At 42.1% G+C, this 12,297-nt stretch overlaps 1 protein-coding gene across 1 annotated transcript in view; it reads right to left on the bottom strand.

Annotated features, from left to right (window-relative positions):
* Positions 1–12,297, bottom strand: part of CLIC5 (chloride intracellular channel 5) — a 133,101-nt gene that overhangs the window by 68,268 nt on the left and 52,536 nt on the right. The window contains exon 2 of the mRNA XM_036767504.1: positions 1,169–1,278. Within this exon, the coding sequence (XP_036623399.1) occupies positions 1,169–1,278 (110 nt within the window). The remainder of the gene's footprint in view (positions 1–1,168; positions 1,279–12,297) is intronic.

Below are 12,297 nucleotides of genomic sequence, written 5' to 3'. Positions count from 1 at the left end.
GAGTCAGAAGGTACAGATTGAAGGGCAGTTAGGTTTAAACAAAATTGAGCTTTATGTGATTGTGGAATATCCAAGTGAAAATTTGACTGAACAGATGGAAATCTGTAGTTAGAGATCAGGAGGGGAGTCAAGACAAGGACCGGACTTGTTTCCAAAGCAAAGATGAGAAAATTCTCCTCTCTCCCTTCACTGGAATGGTGGGAGACCACAGGTGTGAAATATTTATATCTATATAGCAATATCTATGTATCTCTGGCTCAGCTGATATCACTAGCTTTGCTGCATTTTTTAAAGGGATGACCTGCTGGCTAGGGGGAGCAGAAATTTGGAAATCAAGGTATTATAAAAACAAAAGATATATTCAACATTATATTATAAATATATGTGTATATAAATGCATGTGCACATATATAGCATGCAAATATAATACATACATGCAGACATATATATCATATATGCACACCTATACATACAGACACATGTATAGATCTCTTTATATACATACATACCTATACACACCTATATATACACATATATGGATGCCTATACACATGAATATAGATATATCTATACCTACTTGTATATACATACCTATACATACACATATATACCTATACATGCACATACATATCTGTATATATACATGCATGTATATGAATGAATGAAAGCAGAGATATTTAGACTGAAAGCAAAAAGAGATTTAAGAACCCTAGAAGAATTGATGAGCTCACTGAGAAAGGGAGTGTAGAGAAAAAACCAGAGAGCTAAGGACTGAGCCTTGATTTATGACCTCACTTCCATCCCCAAGTGAAGAAGGGTAGTTAGAAAAGAGAGAAAGAAGTGATCTATTTAAACAGCTTGACTTTACTTAAATCTGGTCTTCTATTAGAAAGTACCTGAATGCCTTATAACCAATAATCAAAATGTATTTTTTAAATGACAGCAGTCACATCACAGAGAAATAAGGGGGACCAACACTTTTCTCTAAAAGCTAAAAACCTGTAGGGAATTCCAAAGACATGAGAAAATAGCATGGTTCTCATAGCCCTGGAAATTCAAACGCTCCACCTACAGTGCTCCTTGAGATATCCCGGGCTAAGGGCATCCCCACTCTAGAGATGTGTGACTCTCCTAAGCCGTTCTAGGTGTTGATGCATATTTCTGTTACCTTTTCAGGTCCACAGTGGTGACATTGAACACAACCCCTTTCAACCACAGGATCATGAAGAGACGCTGAGAGAATGGGCAGTTCCCAATGCTTTCGCCATCTGATCCAGCCTAGGAGAAAAGAAACCCAAAGCATTTCAATTCATTTCAATCTAACAAACAGCAATTAAGAGGTGCAAGCAGTCCTTTAGATGCTGGGAATACAAAGACAAAAACAAAACCTTTCTAGTCCTCAGAGAACTAATAATCTATTGAGGGGTAGCAGGGAATAATATGTACATAAGGAAATAAGTACACAAAAATATATGCGAAAGAAAAATACAAATACACACACACACACAGAGGAATTTCAGGGCAGAGAGAGAACTAAGAATGGCCATGTCTCCCAAAGGAGATGGCAGTTGAACTGAAAATTGTGAGGTGTCCAAGAAGCTGAGGTGAGGATAGAGAATACTCCAGGCATGAGGGGACAATCTGGACTAACTATGGAGGCAGGAGATGGAATGTCCTATATGGGAGAACAGCAAGGTTGCCAGATAGACCTTAAACTAGACCTTCAAGAATACTATTTATGTTTCGATAGGGAGAAAGACCGTAAACTGGACCCTAAAAGACACTATTGATGTTTTAGATAGGCAGAAAAGTTAGATGGAAATATAGGCATTGAAACAGGAAAACTTGGGCCACTGAGCAAAAGCTAGAACAATCAGGGCATGTCAGGAACAGTAAACAAACAGGAACAACTGAAGAAAACCATTTGGCTCTCCCCCTAAATAAGAAATATTCCTGAGTAAGCCCCTTGGATACAGGAATAATACCTTTGCAATAGACGGCATTGTCTACGGTAGCATTATCTTTTGCATCGCACCTCAATTTTCAGAATGGTAAGACTAAAGCATTTCAGGAAAACTAAATTCCCAGGGGTGGGAGAAAAAAATCAACCCTTGGTGCAGTAAGTAGAGCACCGGCCCGGGAGTCAGGAGGACCTGAGTTCAAATCCAGCCTCAGACAGTTTACTAGCTGTGTGACCTTGGGCAAGTCACTTAACCCCAATTGCCCTGCCTTCCACCCTCAAAAAAATTCAACCTTTTGATGGTAAGAAGTTTAGCTAATGATAATGAATTATTTGGGCACATCACCATGATACGTACCACCAATACCAACTAGTATGGATATAAGCCAATGGTTTTATATCTGCTACCTCATCTGGTCCTCACAACCCTGGGAGACAGATGCTATGATTATTTCCATTTTACAGAGGAGAAAACTGAATCTAAAGGAGGGTAAATGCCTAGTTACATCTAGTAAGTGTCTGGGGCATGATTTGAACACAGGTCTTCCTGACTTGAGGTTGAGCACCACAGTCACTGTGCCACCAACCAAGAAAAGTAAAAAAATGGCCTTCACACCTGCGTGGTTCCCCCTTCTGATATCACAATGCCAGTGAAAGCATTTTGGCTGTTCAGTCCACATTGGCAAGAAGGGAAACTGTATTTCAAAACCACTTGACTCAAGAACTTTCTGGGCCCAGGGCCTAGGCCAGTCTGACTGCATGACACTGGAAAGAAATGAAGAGATCTAAAGGCTAAGACCTTTACAAGATGACCTTCATCGCTTCCTACGGCATCCAGCACATATTCGACGCTGCTCACTTCTCCAGATCATTACATCACACTCTGGAACACGCACCCAAGATATGTTTTTGGCTTCTCCTCCTCCCCATTTAGCTTACTTATCCAATAGGCTTGTTGTCTAAATTACATATTAAACACCACCCCCTCCACCCCCACCCCACACAGCATTTAGAAGTTTAAAGATCACAGAACTAGAGCTATAAGGGACAGTAGAGGTCGTTGAGTACAGCCCCTTTGTTTCACAGATCAGAAAACTGAGGCTGACAGAGGTTAAGTGACTTGTCCAGGGTCATATAGTTATCAGAGGCAGAATTTGAACCCAGGTCATCTTGATTAAAACTGAAGTTGCATTAGAATTTTTGATATGTGACCTTTAAAAACATATATAGATTCTTTAGGGGCGTACAACTTGTGTAGTGACAGAAGTGACTATGACAAATGCCAAGGTAAAAATTTTATATGACATAGGAGAAACAAGATAATTTCCAACTTGAAGAAGACTTTGTCAAAGAAGTGGCATTTGATTGATCCATTTTAATAAAAAATCCACACTGGCCCCCATGTAACAACAATGCTGCTTACAGCTGCTATGGAGGTGTAAGGCCAATAACACCAGCACACAGGAGGGCTGGTAGCACAGGCTCTTTGATTTGCTTTTCTAAAGGAAAGCAATTTTAAGGGGTTAACAATCTTACTTTAATTAAAAATACATATATAATTCACTTAGTTCAGGGGAAAAAGTCAGCACCCGGAACTTCAGAGAAAACACAAACAGAAATTACAAGCAGAAATTATATAAACAGAGCAAATAACACAAATCAGCAGACAGGGCTTCTAAGTGTCTATCTATAGCAATACATACATAGTTACCAGAGAGAGAAGCACCAACATCTAAGTTTTCAAAGCAAGGGGGGTGGGGAGGAGCCTCCTTAACAGCTACCCAGAGTCTTTTCTGGCCAAATCACACGAACGCTCTTCCAATGAGTGAGCCTCCAAAGCAAAATGCTAACCTCAGAATATATACACACACTTCTTCAAGGTCAGCCCACAGAGGGTGTCATAGCCCTGTGACTCAAACTCATGTGCCTTAGGCTTTCTTGTGACTTAAGCAAGTCAACAAAGACTCTTGATTCAATCAAAGACTCAGTGAAAGGCACTTGATTGCCCTAGTGCTGAGAAGCACTCCAAAACAGAAAACAGCAAAAAGTCCCACTTTGCTTGCCATTACACCCCAACAACTTTGTAATGCAAAATCAGTATGTTAATATTTAGGGTAGCTAAGTAGCAGAGTAGATAGAATGATGAGTCTTGAGTCAGGAAGTTCTGAGTTCAAATTCAGCCTCAGACATTTACTAGCTATGAGACCCTGGCCAAGTTACTTAAGCTTCCTGATCTATAAAATGAGGATAATTATAGCACCTACTTCTCAGGGTTATTGTGGGGATAAAATGAGGTAATATTTAAAGTGCTTTGCAAGCCTTAAAGTTCTACATAAAAGCTAACCATTAATAGTAGTAGTAATATCAGAGGTTTTCTTCAGTGAGACTTGACTATAAGACATTGAGTTATGAAGACACTACTCTTGCCAAGTGGCTTCTGTTGGTAACATCTTGTCAAAACTAGGGTAGTTCTTACATTGAGGGTTCTTGTAATGGTCAAGAGAGATTTTCATTGTAATCAGTAGCATTAGGTTTAAAAAGCTCATGGAAAGCCAGCAGAATAATCCCTGTCTTTACTCAAAGGCTAAACAAATGTGGGTGTATTTACTAATGCAAAAGTTGTCTGATCTGGTTGAGTAAATAAAAAAATCCTTTTTTTTTTTTCAAAAGAAAAACTTTTAGAAAGATAAAAAAGATCAACCTATTTTCTATAGTGTTAAAGTAGGATATTGTTGTGCCCAAGAAGAAGCACAAAAGGAAACATTAAAGAGATATATGACTAGAAAAGGAGCTGGGCAAACCATGCTGAAGGAGGGGCAGTGCATGGATTGTACTGGTATCCACCTGACATTAAATATATGGAGGAAGAAGGCACCCTGCCCACTGGGCAGCTAGGCATTCCCCTCCTCCTCTCCCTCCCTCGATCTTGCTCTGTCTTGATTTCATATGGATAGACGTTGTTTGGTCATTTTCAGTCATGTCTGATTCTTTGTGGTTGGCCATTTCCTTCTTCAGCTCGTTTTACAGATGAGGAACTGAGGCAAACAGGATTAAGTGACTTGCCCAGGGTCACACAGCTAGCAAGTGTCTGAGGCCAGATTTGAAACCAGTTCTTCCTGATTCCAGTTCTGGCACCTAGCTGTCCCAGAGATAGACTCATTCCGTCACACCAAGCTAGTACTTATGTAAGCTCTTTAAGGCTTGCAAATCAGATGTATATACACACAAAGAGAGAAACGGGGGTGGGGGGGGAAGAGACAGAGACCGGGATAGGGACACAGACAGACAGAGACATAGAGAGAGAGAGGGAAGGGGAGAGAGAGGGAAGGCGAGAGAGAGGGAAGGGGAGAGAGAGGGAAGGGGGGAGAGAGAGAGGGAATGGGGGAGAGAGAGAGGGAATGGGGGAGAGAGAGAGAGAGAGAGAGAGAGAGAGAGAGAAGGGGAGAGAGGGAGAGAGACAGAGGGAGGAAGGGAGAGAGAGGGAGAGAGAGCGAGAGGGGCGAGAGAGGGAGAGAGAGAGAGAGAGACAGAGAGAGAGAAGGCAAAAGGAGGAGAGGGAAAGGGAGAGATCAGGGATTTATTTGTAAGACAAAATAGTCAAGGGTTGCCCAGGATGAGAACTGGATGGGATGCACAGTTGGAGGGAGTGTACTCAAATTATATGGTCATTTCTCTCCTGATAATTAAATACTCACCTAGACTTAAGAGTTACTATGGAAAACTTGGAGCTGCTCCAGGGTTGGACAGAGGTAATGGCTGTGAAATTACAGGCATTATAACTCAGTCCTAATCCAAACCAAGCAACCCCATCACTTCTTCCTTTCTCACCTGGTTTAAGTGTTGGAAACAGACCTGCCCCTGAGTAGCTAAGGTGCATGGGCTCTATTATGTGTGTGAGGATAAAATGATTGGGCATCACATGTCACCTACAGAGCTGTAATTACTGACAGTTCCTTACTCCGGAGCTTGCTCAAGCCAGACCACTGTCAATTTTAATAACCCCTTGGCCCTTGGAGTAGCTGCTAACTGAAAAGTGAGTTCATCATGTGTTTTTCCTAAGATCACTTCAAGAAGCCATGGCCAGATTTGAGGGAGGCAAGAAGTGCTATGCTAACACAGGGCCTGGCACACGGAAGGTACTTAATAAATGCTTGTTCCTTTCCCCTAATGTGTGCCAGGCACTGTGTTAAGTCCTTTACAAATATTATCCTATTTGATCTTCCTAACAATCCTGGGACGTATATGGTATTATTGTCCTCATTTTACAGGTGAAGAAACTGAGGCAGACTGCAGTTGAGTGACTTGTCCTAAAGGTCACAAAGCTAGCAAGTATGTGAGGCTAGATTTGAACTCAGGTCTTCCTGCCTTCAGGCCCACTTCTCTATCCACCAATCCCACCTAGCTGCCTCAGTCATTTAAACCCATTTTAAACACCAGCTTCTCCATGAAGACTTTCTGTATAGGCCTCCTGTGCCTCCTCACACTCCTAAGTACTTTTTATTTATTTTGCATTTATGCTGTTTCCTAATGTGGATACATGTTGCTTTCTCCAAGAGGATTTTCCAGCAGGCAGAGTCTCTATCTTTTAATCTATTATGTGCCCGGCATTAGTAGGTGTTTATTAAATGCTAGTTGGTGGAGAGATTGAATGATTTAAGATAGTCTGATAAAAACTCTTACCCAGCATTAGGGACAATTTAATTTCAGTGAAGTTTGAACCATTTTTCCTGTTTTAAATTTATTTTGTTAGTGGGTTTCTTTTTAGCAGAGGGAAGAACCTAGTATAAAAAAATGAAATTATTGAAAATTTGGAGTTGAAAAGGATCCTTAGGTTTTTTTGTCTAGTCCGAGACTTGCATTTTACAAATGAGGAAACTGATGATCACTGAGAGGCAAATTAATGTGTGTAAGGTCTAAAGTACTGGTAGTCAGAATTGGAACCTAGGACTTCTGACCCTCCAGTCCAGCGCTCCCTTCCCTGTCTTATTTCCAAAACCTTTCAGTCTTCCATTCTATTTCACCCTCATCTCCTCCAGTATCGTGGCTCTGGCATTCCTAGCATGAGAGGCAACCTGGTGTAGTAGATCTAGGCCTGGCCTTAAGAGTCAGGAAGACCCGAGTTCAGGTCCTATCTCAGACACTAATTGACTGTGTGACTCTGGGCAAGTCACTTAAATGTCTCTTAGCCTCGGTATCCTCATCTGTAAAGATGGAGAGATAATGATAGTACCAACCTCGCAGGGTTGTTGTGAGGGTCAAATGAGATAATATGTAAAGCACTTGACCAACCTTATGGGCAAGTTACACGAGGACTTGGTGTCTAAGACCTTGAGTTATGATGGGCTGCCTATCCACGCGGGTAAAGAGACTTCTCAAGTCAGAAGTTCCCTACACAGACAAAATTAGACATCAGAAAAATTACCCCCTCAAAAAAATCCAAACAAATCTCTTGAGTAAGAAGCAGAAGTAAAAATTATAGAGATACTTGTATCTCCATTTTAGCACCCCCTTTTCCTCTTCTCCCTTCCCTCCATTAAATACACTTATCCTCAGCACCCATGCCCCTCAGGACCTTGTTTGGAAATATCCAACCTACTAAATTAATGTGTGCTAAACGTGGAAGTAGCAAACACTGGGCTTTGAAAGCCAATCACAAATGCTTGATGAATTGAACTGAAACTGAAGGTTAAGAAGGAGCTCTTGGTTCTTTAGGAACATAGTGGGCAGAGGGGATGAACCGAGAATGTTGAATCCTGGAGGAAAGATTAAAGTGATAGGGTGCCGGTAGGTGGCTGAAATGGAGAAGTATGTAATAGGCAGCTATCAAGAGTCCACAATCCTCTTGAGCACTGACCCTGGACGCTCACACAGAAACCAGAGTGCTCCTCACTCGTATTTTGAGGGTGAAGTCGGTTGGAAAATACAACAATTTGATCCTTTCATATAGCTGGTTGGGCTACCCCGAGTGGGCTGGTTGAGTGCACTTAGAAGGAGGATTTCATTATGGTGGAAAAAATGGAGGAGATGGGAACGGAATCCCAGGGACTACACAGCTAATGGAGATGGATGTGTCAGATACAAATGTTGTCTAGGTTGCCCAGCTTCTAGGAGCATTTATTTCCTCCTCTGTTAAATGAGGAGGACAATAAGAAGTGCCCTGACTCTGTTGGAGGGTCACTGTGAATATCAAATTAGATCATGTCTGTAAAGAGTAAAGTCTAACCAAAGCACAGGGTGTAATTATTACTACTGGGAAGTGGGGAGAAGCAAAACATGCATCACTTGGTTTTGTGGCAATGGCTAGTGAAGGAGGAAAACTGTTCAGTGTGGTCCAAGGAGTTATAATTATGAGGAATTGCAGGGAAGCAACAAGACAATAAAAAGAACCAGGGAGACTTTAAGCAAAATAGCTAATGCTTAAAAATGAGAGTATAATAGTCCTTCTGGAGAAAGGAACAGAAATCCTACTGCCTGACTAGCTTCAAATCTGGCAAGGTCGAGTCTGATGGGAGCCATTAGAAAAAAAGATAAGGCATATCCCCAGCCCGATGAAGTTATTGGTTCTGCCAAAACACAGTGGATGAAAAAAAAATAGCTACTTAGGAACTAAACTATAAATGTGAAAAACATTCTGGCCAGAAAAGCTTCTGTTAGGTTTTTATAGAGACCTGAGACATTATAAGTTTTATACTATTATTTCCAATAGTTTTCCCTTCATCCCATTCCTATCCTGAGAACCAAGGTTTCTCACTTCTAAAAGACAGAGTGAGGGGTCCCCCAAAATGTCCCTTAATGGGGATAGGAGTTGGAAGGAAGGAGCTATTTCTTTTGTCCTTCCGGATCAATATGACAGAGCAGTTAGATGGTGCAGTGGATAGGGTGCCAGGCCTGAAGTCTGGGAGACCTGAGTCCAAATCTGGCCTTGGACACTTCCTAGCTGGGTGACACTGGGCAAGTCACTTCACCCTGTTTGCCTCAGTTTCCTCATCTGTCAAATGAGCTGGAGAAGGAAATGGCAAACTGCTCCAGTATCTCTGCTAAGAGAACCCTAAATGGGGTCACAAAGAGTCAGACACGACTGAAAAAGGACCGAACGAATGCTAGCTATCATTATATACTGCCACTGTCGTCATCATGAAAACCTGGCTTCAAGTCCTGCCTCTGCTAGTAAGAATAGCTAATGTTTATTTAGCAGCACTTTACTATATTACAGGCATTGTGCTAATTATCTCATTTGATCCCATAATAACCCTGAGAGTCAGATGTTATTATTATCCCCATTTTGCAGAAGAGGAAACTGAGGCAAACAGAGGCCAAGCGACTTTCCCAGGGTCACACAGCTATTACGTGTCTAAGGCAGAATTTGAACTCAGAGCTTCCTGACTCTCGGTCCGGTGCACTATCCACTGTGCCAACTGATACATATTTCAAGTCACTTGACCTCTTCCACCCCCAAATAGCCCTCTCAGACAATAATCCACAGGTGAGTTGCTCATCTCCATTGGTAAGTAGAGGGACTGTCCCCTCTGTGAGTGCCTTACACTGAAGAAACCATTTGTTGTTGTTGACTCATTTCAGTCACGTCCAATTTTCTGTGACCCCGTTCTCGGCAAAGATGCTAGAGCAGTTTGCCATTTCCTTCTCCAGCTCATTTGACAGATGAGGAAACTGAGGCAAACAGGGTTAAGTGACTTACCCAGGGTCACACAGCTAGTAAAGTGTCTGAAGGCTGGATTTGAACTCAGGTGCTCCTGACCCCAGGGCTAGTGCTCTATTCACTGCACCACCTAGCTGACCCCGAAAAATCCACAGGTCCAGACAAAATAAACAAATGAATGATCGGTGCCCTAGATCATAAGGACAATAATCCACAAAGAATTCAATAAGTTGTCGCTGGGTGCAAAAAACAGCAGAAATAATTGAAAAGTTATAGAAATTGACTTAATGACCCAGCCTCACCTCTGACCTGCACTACCTGTGTGTCTTTGGGCAAGTCACCAGAACTCTCAATGTCTCTATGCAACTCCATAAGACTCCAGTCCCAGAGCAGATGCAGATCTGCCTCCAGGGATAGAGAAGCTGTGGCCTCGAGTGCAGCCTTTGGACTGCCTCCCAGTTTTACAGAACAAATGCTTTTATTAAGGGAATTTGTTCTAAGAAGTTTGGACGCATTCAAAGGGCCGCACTTGAGGACCTAGAGGGCCCTTGGCCAAAGAAGTTTCTCACTGGGACCTCCCCATGCTGACGAAATCACTGGTTCAACTCAGAAACTCTGCTCTACCCGAGTCCCGAATTCCTATGTCTTAATATCTTAATGTCTTGTGCCTTCGAGAGCACATTTGCTAAATGAAAGTGATGCAGGGGATACAATGCCAAGCCCAGAGTCAGGAAGGCCCGAGTTCAAATCCTGCCTCAGACACTTACCAGCTCTATGAGTCTGGACAAGTGACTTAACCTCTGCTGTCTCAGTTCCCTCAACGGTTGAGTGGAAATAATAAAATAGCACGGCCCCCCAGGCTTGTTGGGAAGGTCCAATGAGATAACCGTAAAGCTCTTAGTATGGCGCCCGACACATGGAGAGCTCTATATAAACGTTGTCTATTATTAATTATCATTATTAATGCTGTGGTCTTCATCAAGAAGCCTGGGACCATCTCAGGTGAGCTGTCCTCACATCGAATTTCATCTGACCATATTCCTGTCTCTTCCTTTGTCCGCATATAGTGCTAGAAGAAACCTCAGACGTCGTCTAGTACACACCTCTTCTTTTACCGATGAAGAAACTGAGGCCCAGAGAAGACAGTGGACTTGCCCATTGCTGTCCTAATAGGCAGCTCTGGGATTTGAACCCCGGGTCCTGTGGTTCTTTCCACTTGCTGCAATGCCTCTCATCCTTCCGTGCAGTTTTATGGATGGAGATTCTTCCTGCCCTCCAACTGTACTGTGGTTCCCCTGTCTTTCAGCTTCTCTAACACTTATCCTTTCCCTCCTCAATGTTTTCAAGCTCTCCTCTTCCTAGCTCTTGTCATGCTTTACTTCCTAGTCATCCTCTCCTGGTCACCATTGCCTCTAGCAATCCAGGCAACTCTCTCTAACTATAAATTAGAAGTGAGTTGCCAGTCTGTATTAGTGGAGTACATTTCCATGCTGGAAGCTCTTTATATCCATAAAATCATAGGTCTGGGGGGGAAAAAGCCATTAGGCTTTTATATGAAGCAGAAAATCCCAAGTAAGCGGTCAAAGAATATTTTATTATACAAGGAACCAAAGTCATGAAACTGAAAGATTGAATGAGAAGGGGTCTTGGACCCCGTTGCTGCTTCCTGAGAATGTGCTGCTGAAGTCTAATGCGAGCCTTTGTCTTGCTCGAGAGCACCAGGAACTTTTTTTCCACAAATATTTATTATACAGACATGTTATTCTTTAGGCTTTCTCACTGGACCTAATGCTTGGATCAACAAGGCGGGTTTGAATCCTTCTGTCCCAGCAATGTACCCAAGCACAGGAAACCAAAATCAGATACAAATCTACAGCCTCAAATAAAAAGAATTCCTTCCCACATGGTCTTAATTCCAAAGAGACGCCCTTCTTACATAAATCTCCCCCGGGAGAATCCTCAAACCTGATAGAGGAAACATGTTTTCCACTCAATTAGACCACTGTCAAAAAGTTTTTGTTTTCTTCTCCTCCTGACACACTTTTTCATTTGTTATTCAAGATGTTGGGGAATTATTTCCAGCACTTGGTCATGGAGTCATGTCCCCAACATGCACTTGAGGGATCTCTGATGCAAACAGATCTGGCATGTGAGTCCTGCAGTCTTCATAGCGCAAAAGATATGTCTAAGGTATCTTGACACACACATCCTGAACTTCACACAAATTTCTATGCTTTGAAATGATGATAGCCGAGGCTTCCCATCTCCCCGGGGCCTATGTGGATTTTGAATACAGATCTCCTGACTCCTCATCCAAGGTTTACGGATCTCAACAAATATTTGTCAGGTGAAAAAATACTAAAGGAGTACAAGACGATGCAGTCCTAGAATGCAAGAGGCTCATAGTTTAGTTGTGAATCAAGGCTTAGGTGCAAAGAACAGTTAGGAAAAAAAAAATACAAGACTTCAAGGGACCAGAAGTTCTGCTACAGGAAGTCAAGCCTTCTTGTTGAACTCTTCAGAAAACAAAAAGAACCTACAATGAACCTAGATTTCATTTTGGCCTTTAAAAAACTGATTAAACATAAACATAAAAACCTAAAACCACTGCAGGCGCTGTAGCTATCATCTAATTTATAAAAATCACTGAAAGTCCCTGGGAAAAGATGGATATAAACAG

The sequence above is a fragment of the Trichosurus vulpecula genome, chromosome 7 (assembly GCF_011100635.1).
Source record: "Trichosurus vulpecula isolate mTriVul1 chromosome 7, mTriVul1.pri, whole genome shotgun sequence".
In the NCBI taxonomy this organism is placed as follows: Eukaryota; Metazoa; Chordata; class Mammalia; order Diprotodontia; family Phalangeridae; genus Trichosurus; species Trichosurus vulpecula.
Note: the sequence above shows the minus strand (reverse complement) of the source record. Positions and strands in the feature narration are given on the sequence as shown.